Source organism: Myiozetetes cayanensis, unplaced genomic scaffold, assembly GCF_022539395.1.
Source record: "Myiozetetes cayanensis isolate MyiCay16 unplaced genomic scaffold, myiCay2020 scf6-25, whole genome shotgun sequence".
In the NCBI taxonomy this organism is placed as follows: Eukaryota; Metazoa; Chordata; class Aves; order Passeriformes; family Tyrannidae; genus Myiozetetes; species Myiozetetes cayanensis.
The window spans coordinates 50375809-50392535 of NW_026087853.1; the positions used below are offsets into that span (position 1 = coordinate 50375809).

The 16727-nt window shown below is 44.8% G+C and overlaps 1 protein-coding gene across 1 annotated transcript in view; it reads left to right on the forward strand.

The window, feature by feature from the left end:
* The first annotated feature begins 12973 nt into the window (after positions 1-12973).
* Positions 12974-16727, forward strand: part of RRAS2 (RAS related 2) — a 43988-nt gene continuing 40234 nt past the window's right edge. The window contains exon 1 of the mRNA XM_050336340.1: positions 12974-13261. Within this exon, the coding sequence (XP_050192297.1) occupies positions 13157-13261 (105 nt within the window). The 5' untranslated portion in view covers positions 12974-13156. The remainder of the gene's footprint in view (positions 13262-16727) is intronic.

The following is a 16727-nucleotide window of genomic DNA, read 5'->3' on the forward strand; positions in this document are numbered from 1 at the left end:
AGCCCTGTTCCTGCTGTTGTGTGGGTATGGCTTCACCACCCGACAGCAGAGAGTCTCTTCATCATGCTATGAGTGATCCTGCTTGGAAAGAAGGTTTCAGCATTCCCTTTAAACCTGATGCTGGAGGAGGGGCAAACACAGATATCATGAGGCCTCCTGTTACAGCCTGCCATGACGTCTGTAAAAGTGTGCTACTGGGTCTGCTGAGGCCCACTGACCACTGAGTGGCAGTCCTTGCAAGTTATGGAGTTGGAGCTGCTCTGGGATAGGCCCTGGAAGGCAGAATCAAATTGACAGATAGGGAACAACTGGAAAGCAATGTCTTGGATGCTTCAGTGATACCTCTGACTCCTGCGGCCCAAACTCCAAAGGTTTGGAGTGTGTCTGCAGGATCTTTAACCATGACTTTGCCTGTGTTGGATTTGTCCACCACAGCCTGCCTGGCTGCTGGCTGGTGGGATTCAGAGGTCACGGGGCTCCAAGAGGCAGCCACCATGCAGTGCAGCCCTAGTGCCAGCATGTTTAATTTTGACACTCTGCATCTCACTGCTGGTTCACCCACTGGTTCCAGCTCATCTCCTTGGCCCAGAGCCTTCAGCTGACAAAGCCCACAAAGACTTTGAGAAACTCAATGCCTTTATCTTCTTCCCCCAGCAAAGACTTTTTAGAACTGGTTCACTCTGGGTATCCTGAGGAGCTGCCATGTCCTCCATGTGAGGCTTCCTATTCTGCCTCTGCCTGTGGCCCAGCTCAGCATTGGGAGGAGGCCTGGACAGCAGGTCCACAGTGTCACCTGGAATAGGACAAAGAATGAGTCAAGCAGGAACATGTTCAGAAGCAAAAAGCTTGTGCAAAAGTCCTGTACTGGAGAGGATGGCTGGGGTGCCATGTGGCAGGTGGAAAAACAACTTGTGACAAGGCATAGGTTCAAACCTCAGGACAGATTTTTGGCCCAGGGAAACAAAATGCATTTTATCCTAAATGGAACAGCAATGCATGTTGCAGCTGTAGGGATCTCAGCACGGCTGGATTTAATCTCCTGATCCACTCCTGTTTCACTGCATTCCTTGTTAGCAGGCAGTGCTCAGGCGAGAACTTAAATGTTTTTGCTTGCAGGGAGCCAACTGGACAAATATTTTCTTGCATCTTATAAGCTGTTTTGAAGAAGTGCAAATCTAACACACTAGACCTGATGCCAGACCCAGGAAAACTGCAGGTCACTTTCTGTGCTTCCCTGCACGGCTCCCATCGATGTGATAATGTGAGAAAAAGTGGCTGGTTTCCTGCGCAAGCTCTGCCGTAGCCAGGGAAGATGTGCTGACCTCGGGGTCGGATATCTTGCCAACGCTCTTGTCAAGACTAAAGGTGTTATTTAACATTGTCTCTGACGATTTTCGTTTTCACCACTTTCCTTTTTGTCCTGTGCTTTTTAAAATGTCTCTGGTTAAAATCAGGCCTTAGCCTTGACAGTGCTTTTGGAAAATGTCCACGCACAAGTTCTACACGGGGAACCAAGAAATTATTTAGTTGGCTAAAAGTTAGCTGGAATATTACTCATTAACATTCATTTACTATGAAGTAGTAGAAGCAAGTGCTGTTTTAAGCACAGGATTGAGTTCAATGAATGGTGAATTTCATTTCAGTGGGCTCACAGTGTAAGCCCCTCAATGTGACTGTTTATTCTATGTAATAGAAAGATAAAGTTAGATTTAATGGTAAATTTAATGATTATTATAGTTATTATCTTGTGTGAGTACTACTATTTTTAAATATCTTTTAAATATCTTTTCCTTTAATAGAAGATTTGACAGTGAGCCAAAGCATCTTAAAGATTTTGCTTTATGGCATTAAGGACTTTTAAAGATGGGAGTCAGAGTTGTAGCAACAGAAAATCCTAAAGATGTGCTTGTTCAATTTTTCTAAAGGAAATTATTTGGCAAGTAGAACATTTGTCTTGCACGATGCTTATCAGAGAAGACAGAATTATAAAAAATTGTACATTGAATAAATAGTGTCTGATTACATACAACATGTTCTGCCAGATATTCTGAGACAGCACCAGAAGGCACCACATTTCAAGTGGCAACAACATGTCATGGAAATATCTGAAAAGTCTCCTTCTCAGTGAAATGTCTGTTTACCATGCACTTGTTATCAAGCTGGCCTGTTTGCTTTTACCTGAATTTCCCCATTCTTCAATCCTTAGATACATTTTCATATTTCAGATAGATTCTGATTTTCAGTGACATAAGAGCATAAACAAGCATAATATAATTTGTTTAAAAATATATATTTAAAGGTAATTAATTCCTACAACAGGTATATCGATGTCATTGATTCATGTTGACTTCAGTCCTTTGTTCTCATATACATACGAAAAAAACAACAGAAAGAAAATACATTTCAACAGCTTCCTCACCTGTGGTGTTCCTGGTGGTGAATTAATAGTCTGATTTAAAGGAAGATACAGAGTGTCTGGAGAAGCAATAAGTGAAGGGCTTGTGTTGTTTATACCCCAATATGGCTCGCTTGACTGATGCCGTCTTTCTGGGTATCCTCAGGCGTATTCCTTAGCGTGTTTGTGCTTGAGTGCCCTGTCTGCGAATGGGATAATAATATTTCTTCTGTCTGTTTAGATAGTAATTTCCATGTGACAGAAACTGGGTCTTACAACGTGTTGGTGCAGAGCCCACTGATGTGATCCACTGATGCTGGCTCTATAAATTGGTGGTAAAAAACAACTTGTACAAATATGAAAATGAAATGTTAATTCCTCAGCTTACATCTCAGTACAACCTAATTTCAAATATTTGAACAAGTGCTTTACTTCTGCTTGGCAGTAGGCCTCACAGGTCAAAATGTGATGGATTTGATAAAGTCTGCTACCATCACCTTTGAACCAAAGCCTCAAGTGCCTCTGAAGCAGACAGAAGATATTCTGAATATAGGGCGTTTTGCTATATGTATATGGTATATGTATATGGTTTCCTTGTGGTATGTAGATTGGGATAGGAAGAAAAGGAGAGGGAAGAGTTGCTGAGCCTCTGAAACAGGCTATTTTCTCTCCTCCAGCAATTCTTCTTCCACTCCTATTTCCCTATACCTAAATTTGGGCAAGTCAGAAGACAGCAATTGTGTTTGTGCATAGTACATCTGTTGAGTTTTGGAGAAACACTCTTGCAGGTCTTTAAGCTGTCACTAGCAGTACCTCACAATGCCTCCTATCCTGAGAAGGGGCTCCTTGGCCTGTTGATGGTGGGAATAGCACAGAAAGGGGGTTGATTTCATTGTTTGTCATGTGTTGAGATGTACAGGGGGTGAGACGAGACTGCTACACTGCAGGACTTGGTGGAGGAGTCTTAGAAAAACATCGTCAGAGGAAATCAATAAAGAGGGAGTTTGCCAACTGGGAATGGGAAGAAAAAATGGCAAGAATGGTAGACAGGAGAAAAAAGATACATTTAACATGTTTTTTACATCAGTATCTCAGTTCTCATATCCAAAAAAAAAATAAACTGCTGAACCTTCTACCGTTCACCCACAGCTAACCTTTATGTGATGAAATGACAGTGCTGAGGCAAATTGTTGTAAGCTGAGAAAACAGTTTCCCTAAGCAATAGCAGTGATTTCAGCAAACTGTGACATTTGAAAACACAGACAGACTAACCTGTCCTTTATTCCCTAGCAGTGGAGATGCCCTGTTATGTTCCATAGCCAACTATGGTCAGTACCTGAGCTGACCCAAAGAGTAAGGGAAGCTTCAACTCTTGGGGCATCTTGGAGGTACAAAGAGATGTGGCACTTTGGTGATAGAATGCATGAAAAAGAGAATGGGGACAGGAAAAGTGTCTCCTTAAAAGAAATTCATGTCCCCAGGCAGCTTTTAGACTGAGAAAGGATAATGTTTATGTATCCATGAAACTCTACAGACAGGACAAAACCCATTGCTAACAATAGTACTGTTCTAAGATATTACTAGGTGAATCCTTACTACTACCCTATTTTTAGCACCAGAAATTTAAAAAACGATGTGACTGTTTTCAAGAACAGCTCTTCTGTCCAAATGGTGATTCCAGATTTTGTGGATTTTCAGTCATTTCAGTCACCACCAGGAGATCAGAGCCAAACATCCTGAAGAGCCAAACATTGGACTACCAACAACAGAGGGTTTATCACCACCAGACCAGTTCTGATGGTTCAAGGAAGAACCCCACATTTCATATCAATGAGGAGAAAATCTTTCACTGTCCTCAGGATGAGCCTGCATTGGACAGGTAAGCACACAGTGTAGAGGCAGGGTGGGCAAACTGGTCTGGACACCAAAGTCATGGATCTATGTATAAATGTGCTTATTTAAATATACTTCCCTTATCTCTATCCTTTACAGTAATCTCAGTTTTTTAAAGTCATTCCTAAGTACTGACTCTTTTAAATCTCATAATTTCATAGTCTCAGACATCTGGTAAACTCCATCTGTGCTATGGAACTCTGCTATTTCAAGGTCATGCATTTCAGTAAACGATTCCTACTGCATTTTGCTCCTGTGTGGATTTAGAGTTCTCAGAATTCACCAGGCATCTCTCTGCATCCGGCTGAGGTACAGAAATACTGGGACAATGAATTCTGGAAAAATCACATCAGAACATTAATCCATGGGAGTGGGTCATGAAGGGTAAAAAGAAGTAGAAATGAGGCTGGAAGTGAGTGGCCTTACAAAAAGTGAGTTTATAGGAAATAGCAGAGTAGGCAGTTTGCTAAATAAATGCTATGAAGCACAAGCTCACACCACCTCAGTGCGAAAGGAGGGCAGGAATTTCAGTAAGACCAGCGTGCCTCAATCATTAGCTCTCCTTTGATCTCAGCATAAGAAGGAAATATGCAGAAAATGAAATGTAGGTCATCATACTGAAGAGTTGTACTAAAATGGTAATACAAGCCTTTATCGTGGAAATTACACTGTAAGTTAGCAAGAGAAACAAAATGCAAGTAAGGATATTTCTGAAAGTATATATGTAAAAGGAGGGAGTTCAAGCTCAGGTATTGCACAATTCCAGGAAGCAAGGGAAAGCACCAGGGAAAGGGAAAGTAATTTTTTTTCCATTTTTTTTTCTATTAACTGCAATCAAATAACTAACAGGTTCTTATCTACATACAGAACAATATTTGTATTGTTTCTGAATTGCATTCTCTCTTTTTAGAACTTTTCTTCAATTCTTGTGGTTATTCACAAGTCTTGCTTTCTCCCCTAGAGAGCGGCTTCTGAAAATGTAGGACATGTGCTTTCTTGTTTGATAATCTAGGTTATTACTAAATATTTAATAATACTAGATCACGTCAGATCTTCTGGATAGCTGTGTGATGCTGTCCTCGATTTTGTCAATGAACCACTGAAAATCAGCAAGCCCAGTTACACCACTGCCCTGATCCAGCTTTAGCGCTGCCATCTAACATGATACAGGGGACCAGCCTAATTATAAACACAGAAAACCACAGAATCATAGAATAGCCTGGGTTGGAAGGGATCTTAAGGACCATCTAGTTCTAGCCCCTGTCATGAGCAGGTGCGTGTACCTTCCACTAGTATCAGGCTGCTCAGAACTCCAGCCAACCCAGCCTTAAACCCATGCCAGGTATGGGGCATCCACATCTTCACCTGTTCCAGTGCCTCACCATCCTCACAGTAAAGAATTTTTTCCAAATGTCTAATCTAAACCTACTCTCTTTCAGTTTGAAGCCATCACCCCTTGTCCTGTCACTACATGCTCTTGTAAAAAGTCCCTCTCCAGCTTTCTTGTAGGCTCCCTTCAGGTACTGGAAGGCTGCAATTAGGTCACTCTGAATCCTTCTCTTTTCTAGGCTGAACAAACACAATCATGAAAGACAGCATCAGAAGCTTTACTAAAATCAAGATATAGGATGCATACTGCTTCCTCCCACTCAAGTGCCTGTTAATGGATCTAGAAGAAAAATATTTTGATTTGACACAACTTGTTCTTGGAGAAGAACATATTGGTTGTCAGTTGCCTCCTTGTTTTCTTCCAGGTATTTACAAATGGTTTAATTATTTGTTAAAATATTTTTTTCCCCCAGAAAATTAGATTAGAATGACTGATACATAATTTTTTACTCTTCCTTGTCTCCCTTTTTAACATGTTTATCCTGTTCAGTCTCCTGGACTTCTCACCTGTTTTCTGTAAAGTGCTGAAAGTAACCACCAGTGTCTCTAAGGCTGCTAACCCTGTACTTTACAACAAATGTTGTCAGGTTCAGATGATTTAGTACAACCTGCCTAAGTAATTTATCACTCTTTCTTTCTTTAATCGAGCTTAACTGTCAATTAAGAGGATCTAAAGTATTACCGGTGTGGGAACTTTGGTGAGAAGTGGAAACACGGTCTCTTGGCTGTACTATCTTACCAACTCCAAAAAAGCAAGAGAAGCCTGCTAAGATGTGCCCACAAACCCTCAGGTTTTTACGAGGTGAGTAGCAGAGGTTTCTTGGGGCAGGTGATGAAAACTAACTGCCTCTCTCCGTTTTGGGGTAGCAAGATCATGGACGACAGAAAGCCGTGTGAAAATCTGGCTGTTCCCAAGGCTGAGATTCAGAGGCTGGTTTGGACATCCAGGTGTTTCCTACACAAGAACCACCTTTTTATTATGCTGCCTCTTGTAGCTCTGTGGAAACATCATAAATGTAAGAAAGCAAACAGGCTTATGACTGTTAGGGGGTAATAAGAAGTTTCCTATATCCTGTATGAGGGGAATGGAAACCAGCAGTGTTTAACCTTCTGACAGTGAAGGGAAAAAACCCAGTTTCTGAGTCTTGTGGGGACAGAAGCTCCAGTCATACTGGAGTGGCTATGTGCATTGGTTAAAGTAGTTCATTTTCTGGCCAAGGAAATCCAGCTCTGGTTTGTGGGATTGCCTTTTCCAGCATGGCCGGTTCATTCCCCTCTGAAGTCCCCCACATTGTGGAGGTGGTGGGTGCAGCAAACTTGGCTGCTGAGCACCATCAGGCTGGAGGGGGCCCTCCTTTAGTGTGACAGGAGAGAAGGGCAGCTCTCTGGGGTGCGAGTGTGAGCCTGGCAGGTCGTGAATCCCCCGAACTGCCCTCATGCAGGTGGCACGTGCTGCCTTTGGGGACGCACACCGAGACGAGCACGGGGACAGAGAGCTGCAGGTGCTACCTCACCACTCAACTCTGAACTTGCCACCCACGGGTTCACTGCAGCGAGTCAGGAGCTGCAGGGCTCTGCACTCTCACTGGGGCGTGTTGTGGTGCCACATGGCAGCTGCCTTCTCCTGAGAGACAGTGCTCAACCTGCCCTTGTGTTGGGAAATGGTGGATGCAGTTATCCATCAAGGCACAGGCACCATAGCACGATCTCCCCTGGGATGTTGGGAGGCCCCTAGCGAGCCAGGTCTGGCCTTGCCCTATCCCTCTGGCCCAGAGGCAGCTCTGAGATGATGTTATGGAGACCCCTATGATGGTCTTGGGCAGCTCTCTGCAGGGAGCACAAACAGCGACCGAGGGCGCATGTGGAGCTCACCAGGCTCTGGGGAAAGCTCCCATGTGGTCCCATACTGTGAGGAAGATGAGTCAGTGGTGACCACACAACATGTAAAGAGATTTGCAGTGTAAGGGATTGAAGGCACCGCGTTCCCCGGTGCAACATGGACACAGCCACTCTGCCCTGGATGGAGTGCCATCTGCCCTGAGCTTGCTTCTGTGCTGTATCATGGCCAGTGTTTATACCCCTAGTCTCTGACTTCAGCTTGGAAGAGACCAGGAAAGATACACTTTCCAATAAGGGTCTTCTTTCAAGTAGTAATTGGGCTCGATTTCACGTTTTTAAGGTCTAGAGGGTACTAGTTTGGGTTTCTTTCTTGCCTCTTTTTTATCCTAGCAACGAAATAAATAGCTACATAAATACATGTGGAAAAATACATAAATGCATAGCATGATGTGAAATCATATATATCAAATCAATCAAGATAGGATTGCTCAGTATGGTAGAGAATAACCTGAATGCCTGGGTGTGCAAAACCTGAGCTGCTCACTAAAGAAGTGATGCTGGTACATCCTCTAAAAAACCCCCATAAATTGGCCCGTATGTTAATTGCTCAGTGTAATTATGTAAATGTTAGGGAAAGTATTTAGCATCATGAACTTAAACAATCTTGTCTAAAAATTCTATTCCTACACAGTTTATTTTACTCTTTTCTCTAGGGATTTTATTGTTCTGTAATTATTGCCGGGTATAAACACATCTGAATTGCTAAAGTAATCATAATAATTAAAAAAAAACCTAACAAGCCCATCTTACAACTTACAGCTAAAAAAAAAAAAAAAAAATCAGTACTTTTCCTTTGTAGATCAATTTCAAGCCTCAGAGAAAATGACACATTTTGAAGTGTTTACTACAGACTACTTTACTGGAATAGGTAGATGCAAAAATAGATGAAGATTTATAAAAAGCTGTAGCTACTTGGCTGAAAATAGTTTTACTTTTTACTCAGATAGAAACTAATAAGTGTGTCTGAGGAGAAACAGCTTTTCTCCTAGTTTCTGTGTGCTTATTGCTCATCAAAGAGTTCAGATTTTTTTCATAGACAGGAAAAATTATTGCCTGTTTTCTTCTGAATTAGGTCTTACATTCCTATTCCAAGGAAAACCAAATTGTTTATAACTTTTCTCCTAGGCTTCTTGTCTTATGGCTTTGAGAAAGCCACTTTCCTCACATATTTTTGTGGTCAGCAGTGGAGTTCTTGGTGGGAATGCAGCACATGGGTCTCCTTTAGGTGACACTCTCCACATGGGAGGTAGGAGGGGTGATGTTTAAGGCCTGTTTGAGCAAGGTCAATAAACAAGTGCCAATGATAGGTACACATATAATCCTAAATTAGTGGAATAACTCAGGGTTAAAGTTACCTACCAGGCTGACTCATGTCCTGAAGATTTTTGTAACTTTTTTCCTGTGATAAGCCTGTGAACAAGTTTTCTTTTAATTAAGCTTTTATGTTCTCACAGAGCGCTTTTTAGCTTTCAATATGTCACTTACTGCATACACGTCTTCTAACCTTCCAAACCCACATCTTTGCCAGGCTGCCAATGTAAAACAAAGTTCTGGATATTTCCCCCAAGCACTTCCTGAAGTCTTTTTTTCCCCCCTGTCATTATATAAAGCACTATGGTGCTCTTTCTTTTAAGCTTGCCATCTGGATGTCGTTCTTGATTTTGTCTCTTTTTAAATATGCGTATTCAGGCTAGACCTGAAATGACGCAGCTTCTTTCTATGTAACGGTTCTAAAGGCTCTGTTTTCTTTCCCAGCTGCTTCATCAAAACCTTGGTTATGGCTTCATCATCTCAGGTCTTGATATTTCAAATTCTTCCTCTCTGTTATGAAACCCTGCATTTTCTACCTCTGTAGCGATATGAAAATTGGTGCTGCAAAAATTATCTTCCTGGCTGCAAGGACCATACAACCCCCCTTTTGAAACATCTTTCCCTGCAGCCTCCTGTCAGTCACAAGTTTCTTGTCTTTGTCTGCGAGGTGAAGTGTCTCACCACTCAACCTTTCCCAGGTTAGCTGATCTTGAAATGAATCCTGAAGGGTGTGGTATCCTCATCTCCTTGTCTTTGTTCACATGAATAATCCTTGTCTCCTGAAACCAGGATTCATGGCAAGGGAGGGAAGACAAGATGCTGACTCTCTGCCAGGGCTCAGGATGCAGGGAGTAGAGACTGTCACTTTCCAGGACTGGATCTGCTCTGGAACCCTCCTCTGCAGGGCCCACCTTCTGTCCACCGACAGCACAGGGAGTACAAACCAACCACCCCCATTAATAAAATTACTGTTATGCATAGATATTTGAACACCCAAGGTTTTAGACTATCATATCTCTATACTTGAGACTTTCTCCCTCTACCTGTGTTTATACAACAAAGAGAAAACATTTCTTACTGGGATCTTTGGATGGACTTATAAAACTACAAAAACCACCACTGTTTATTAATTGCCATCCACCTGTTTTTTCTGTGATCACTACCTTGCACTTTGCCACTCTATTTATGAAACCAGATTTAAAACTTTACCAATGCAAGGAATGTAACAGTAATATATTTTTCAATAGAATCTTTTGAACATAATGGATGATTGTGTTAATTGCTTTAATCCTTTGACATATCTGTCACTGTTGTTTAAAGAACAAGAAGATTTTCTTGCAGAATTCACAAGATTGGGTAGCTACATCAATGAGAATAGTTATTTAAAATGGTGTATAATGAAACTGAAACATAAAAGGACAGGTTAGGGAAAATAGGAATGTTTGCTTTTTTATGTAACTTTAAATGAAGGAATCAGATATCCTTTCCCAATAGGTTGCATAGAGATTAGTGTGTTCTTAAAATTCACTTAGGATCTGCTTGTCATGTCACTGCCATTCTTGGCAGTGGAGTTTGCTGGTTGCTGTACTAATAGCCAACAATGAGATTGTAGCTGTATTTTTTTAAAAAACATCCAATACTTGATAAACTAGCAGCAGCTTCACTTCATCATAGTCTGTACTTTTGATTTTTCTTAAGCTGGAGAACATAATGAAGAATTACAAGACTTATCTTGACGGCTTAATACTCACACGGGTCCCTGATCCTGACAGCGACCGGTAATTGATTTGTAGGCGAGAGAACACCAGAACCAGGGCACGTGGGAAGGAACTCGTTTCTTTATTTAGCCAACCTGCCTTCGGGCTGCCCGTGCTTTAGAAACTTTCCGAGCCAAAACTGTGTCCCTGATCGCTGTGCTTAGTGGCTGTTTTATGCTCTGTGACTCTATCTAACCTTTTGTTACTCAGATGCAGTTTCGTTTTCCACAGCCCCTTGTGGCAGCGACTTCCACAGTTCCATTGATTGTGTCTGTGGAAAATAGTATCTTTTTGTTTGTTTGTTTAAACTCGTTTCTTCATAGTATCACTGGGTGTCCCTGAGTTCTCCTATTTTGAGACTTTCTCTGTTCAATTTCCCTGTGCTGGTTAGGAATTTACAGACCTCTGTTTTATCTCCCTCTCACTTATCTTTTTTTCCGAACTGGAAAATATTAGGCTATGTATTCTCTCCTGTGTGAGTTGTTCCTTATTTCTGATCGGCCAGGGCAATAAGGAAACGGATGTGAAAAAACAGCTTATCACTCCAGGAGAATACAGAGCCAGTGGAGACTGAGTGCTGGCATTCCTCTTCCAAAATACTGTTGTGAATTCCGGGGACAAAGGATCTCCTTCTCATACAGTTACACTATTAACTCACAAAGTATCGATTTGTTTCCTATGCCTCGAACGCTCTTCCCCTCTGGTGAGACAGAATGGGTGCTGAAGGATGTTATTCCTTATGTTGTTCTTGGTTTTAAGGCTTTTGGTTTTTAAGCAGAGAAATCTGGTGAAAGAATTGCAAAGCTCAGCATGACAAATTGGGAAATGGTGGAATTAAGATTATGGGTACATCGCTGACTTGCCGCCGTGTGTATATATGGTGTGATGCTAGTTCTTAATTAGCCACAACCTGTTACCTCTCTGTGGATCTCTGGTAGTCACTGTGCCAAGCAGTCAGTGCTCTCCAACTGGGTCTGTGGAGGGAAGGAGGATCCTGCCTGTGGGACCCTCCCCTTCATGCAGAGCCAAAATGTGTGTCAAATGCAGAAAGTCTGCACCAGAAAAAAGTTTTTTGTGTGAATAAGCATGAGGCTGCCTGGGTTGCTGTCCCTCCCTCCTGACACAGCTCCAGTGTTGTACAGGGCAAGTCCCTTCAGCAAAGATTTCATACATGGCCACTACTTGTGTTTCGGTCTTTTTTTAATTATTATTATTATTTTCTAGGTAGGAGGAGTGTGTCTGCATTATGAAGTTGTTGATGTGGTTATGCCATTTGGGAACATGAAAACAGCTATCTGACATTCTTTGGTGGCAGAAAGATGTATGTGTGTATGTGTGTGTATACAAGCATGTAAAACTATGGATACATGATTTCATAGTGATGTATCTTTATAAAAAGGGGAGAGGAAGGGAAACAGGAATTACCTCAAAGTAGGTCTAACAGCAAAAGTTCTGTGTCTTTGCAGTATGGCCACCTGCTGAGTGTTTTGGATGTCCAGAAACACACTGGGCAGTAAGTTATTACCCAAAGAGGGAGGTCACCACTGGAAGCATCAGCCTGCCCCCAGCCGAGGTGGTGGACATGCAGAGGACCAGGGTGAATTTATCACACACTGTAAACAGAGTACTCTGACCAGGTATAAAAGGGATAATGTGGGGCTGTGACACCCAGCGGTGGGTGGTGACACTCGGAGGAGAGAGTGGCCTTGATCTGAACGGCCTAAATGAGTGGGAAACACATTCGTGTGCACGGTCACAAGAAAACCTGATGAAGAGAGGTGAAGGAATATAGTCTCTATGATTTTTTCCCCTCTCGGTGGGAAGCGACATTAGCGACGCTTTGGCTTTAAACCCCTCCTTGTGCCTCGGCTCGGCACCTGCACGCAGGGTCGCGAACACCTCCCTCCCCAGCCCATGGGTACCCAGAGCGGCTCATTAATGCTGGTGAGGCACTCAGAGCGGCGGCCCAGCGGAGGGCAGGAGGGCAGGGCTGATGGCCCGGGCAGCGCCGTGCCCGTGGGGGCACAGCGGGGCAGGGGACACGCCGGGCGGCACACTCCGCGCGGGGGCGGGGCCTCCCGTATGCATATGCATGAGTTAATTAGCATATCGATCGCGCCCGGCCACGCCCCCGGCCTTTCGCTCCGCTGTGCCGGGCTGGCCCCGCCCCCTCATGCATACCCCGGGCTCATTAGCATGGCGGTGGCCCCGCCCCCGGCGGCCATTAGTGGCGCGGCGCCGTGGCTGCGGGGGCGGGCGGTGCTGTGCCCTGCGCTCTGCTCGGCGCTGCCGCTGCTCCGCTCGGCGGGGCAGCCGCTGCTCCTGCTCCTCCTGCCGCTGCCGCTGCTCGGCTCGGCTCGGCTCGGCTCGGCTCGGCTCGGCTCGGCGCGGCGGGGCCTGCGGCTGCTCAGCCCGAGGAGAAGGAGGAGAGGGAGAGCGGCGGGGAGAGAGGCAGGCGCCGGACCCCGCGGCGGCGGCGGCGCTGCCGCGATCGGCTGCGCTCGGCTCCCCCATGGCCGCGGGCTGCAGGGACGGCCCGGGGCAGGAGAAGTACCGGCTGGTAGTGGTGGGCGGCGGCGGCGTGGGCAAGTCTGCGCTCACCATCCAGTTCATCCAGGTGAGGGGCCGCGGCGCCGTGGGGGGAACCGCTCCGCCCGGCGGGGCCTGGGCGCTGCCCGGCGCGCAGCGCGGGGGGGCCGGGGCCGGAGCCGGGGCTGGAGCCGGCGCGGCGGGGCGGCAGCTCCCGGCGGCGCCGCGGGATGCTGCCGGCGGGGCAGCGGGAAGCCAGGGGTGGGGAGGCGGCGGCGGCGTGACCTTGAGGGGCGCGGGGCGGCGGCGGTGGCCGGGGTGGTGCGAGCCCCCGGGAAGGTTCTGGAGGGCGGGAAGGGGCGGACGCCGCCCCCGGCCCGCCGGGCGCCGCCGCCGGGGTGGGGTTGGCCGGGCCGGGCGCGCTGAGCGCCGGGGCCGCCGCGGCGCTGGGACCGGCGGCTCCGGTGTCGCGGGCGGGGTCTGGCCCCGCGCTCCGCCCGGGAAGCGGCAGGCGCGGTCGGCAGGCGCGGCCGGGGAGCGGTGACACTCGGCGTCCGGCTCCGAAATAGCTGCCCCGGGCTGAGCATCTTGTGCCGGCCCGGCGAGGGGCCAGGAAGCTCCTGCGGCTCCCCCCGAGAGAGGAGGGGGGTTTGCGGTGGGCACGCCGTGCTAGCTGTGAGCAGCCACCTTCCACCGCCTCTCTGAGCTCCTGCTGTTGATCCTGCAACTTCTAGACAATTGAACTTTTCCTTTTAATCGTTTTCAGTAAAAAGGGTGACAGAATAGGTGCTACAAAGCGTGCGTGTCAGTCTCACGAGGAAGAACCCTTTTTACTGTTTCACCACGAATTCAGCCGTAGCCCCTTTATTTATTTTCATCCTCTGCCCTGTTGCTTTTCGCGTTTCTACCTCTGGCTGTTTATGGTGGGAGGAGGAGGAGACAGCCACTTGCGTTCTGCTTGCTGGTGTAGCTGACGGCAGATCAGCAAATCTGGAGAGCACGGCTTTTTGTTTGTTTTCTTTTATTTCACTGAGGAGAGGCCATAATGCTCTACCAGCCCCTAAGACAGGCTGCTTGACAGCAGGGCAAACTTGTCTTTTAATGCTTGGGGCAATGGTGTTCTCAGATAGTATTTTGTTAAAACAGGTGATCTGATGGCAAATAGACTATTTCTTTATTTCAGATTTTTTTTTTTTTTTTGCTAACATGTATCCTTGTGTTCATTAGTTGTATTACTTTGTTGAGAATTTAAGCTCTGCATCATAGACTAAGTAACTACGTAGAAAACAGCACTTTGAAATTTTGGGTAAGTACTGGATAACAGAATGTTTATAAGATCCAGTATTGTACAGGACAGGCACTTTGGGAGAATTAGCTCTTTGGAAGTTAGTTTGAATGGTTTATTTGAGATTGAAATGTGTTGTACAGGTGTCTTTTGTCAGATGCGTAGATGGCTGGTCAGATACTGGTAAAATACTGAGTTGTTGGTCTGTTTGAAGGTGATGAGGCTGGAATAACTGCAGTCCCCTCAGTGTGTGGATTGAATTCCTCACTGCTTGCGTATGGAGATAATTAAATACAGTGGTTGTCTGAACCTGGTTTATGGTGCCATTCACTCAAACAAGATACTGCTGCTTTAGCTGGTATTGCCTGTGTCATGCTGTGAACATCTAAGCTGGCTGTAACAGTAAAGTGTGCAGCTGGACGTGGCTTCAGTTCTGAGATGCTCCTGTCTTGGGAAATGTTGCTGAATGGACTTCTGGATTCCTTGACAGCATGAAAGGCTTTTGGATAACTTTATCTTCATAACCAAAACGCTGTAATTTCTATTAAAGACACAAGGAGGAAAAAAAGTGAAGTTCACACTTGATGCCTTGGCACATCCACTTATTTTAAGAGCAGTAAGGTTCTGCTGGGTACTGGATAACTTCAGTTATTGAGCACTGGTAGAAATGAATTCTTTAAACTAAAAGTTTGAGCTTATATGAAATGTAAATAAAAGTTTTGGGTCAAGTGCTGTGACTTGTCTTCCAGCAAATATATGCAAAAGAGGAACCTGTGTCTGCTCTGTCACGTATAAGTATCTCTTCAAATGTATAGCAAGAAAAGAAATAGTTCACTTTGAAATAGTGTTGAGGGAGCACCACTGTCGTGTTAAGCTGACACGTTGAGGGTGAGTTTTTCAAAACAGCTTATTGTCAGTTTGCATTAAGTTATCTATCATCTCCTACCCTCTCGGCAGCTTTATCTTGAGATAAAATCTTGCCACCGCAAAGTGAAGTTTAGCAGAAAATTCAGCCTTAAAAAAAAACACAACAAAACAGACCCAAAGAGAAACAGCTGAGAAAGAAAGACCTCCCGAGCAGTACCTCGGGTACCTTAGAGAAGAGTTTTGTGTTGTTTCCATGCTTGCTGTGTGGTTACGGACAATGAGAGATGAGGCTTGCTGTATTATTTATATCCCACAGTGTCTTCCTGAGCTCTTAAAGCTGTGATGTTATCAAGAGTGTGCAAAGCCATGCAGGCACTTGGGTAGTTTCTGTATGGCAAGTGTATTGCCAAATATGTTGTTTGTCTTTTAAGGCTGCACAGAAACTGCTCCAAGTTGTTTTAAAATTGATTACAAGCGAGTCACGTGCTTCATTTTTGGAATTTCTTAGGATTAAGTGACAAACGTGTAGTGGCCTTCACTAAAATGTGGATCAGTGCTAGCTCTTGCCACATGGCAGATTGTGATGTCAGTGAAAGATTTAAATTCTCTTTTGCTTTTTATTCCTTGTGTTTAAAATATGGCTGTCACCAACTCGGTTTTGAAGCTTAAAAAGGAAAGTGTTTTTTCCTAGCTGATAATCGCAAATATTTCTGAGCTTGGCTTTTCTCTCCTATAATTCTTTCTTTAATTTTCAGTAAATCAGTACTCAAGTACAGTTGTTCTTGCTTTTACTTTAGTGCTACTGATTGTTTTCTGGTAAATAAGACTATTGTGGGGACAGGATATCATGGGGAAGCATGTGCTGTGATTTACGTTTTATCTTTGAAAGATGACAAGGGATTCGTATTTGAAAAGTCTTCCTTGATTTCAGATAAAACAAACGAGAACATGAGGAACACAGGATGTAAGAAGAAAAACTAGTAAATTTTCTTTCTTTTGCCAGCTTTCTGGGATCCTGCACAGTTCCTCCTTTCCTGCCTTGTTTAGGTGTTGGTGGGAAAGCAGAGAGCATTCATTCCTGCTGGAGTAGGAATGGCTGAGGTTGTGGCAGGATCAGCATGTAAAGCGCTTCTGTGCACTCTGTCCTGTGTGAGAGTATCAGTTCCCCATGATTGTTGTGCTCAATCTGAGCTGAAACAACAACGTTTTTGTAAGGAGGCTGAGTGAGCAAACCCATCTCTTACAGTGAAAGCTCTTTCACTTACTGGGTCCAGCATCACTGTGCTAATTAGCAGCACAGGAGGAGCAAGTAACAGAGGTGTAACTGGTCACTTGTGTACAACTGCTTGTGGTCCACAGTTCACTTCTCAGATGTTCACCTAACAATTTGGAGGAACTTTAG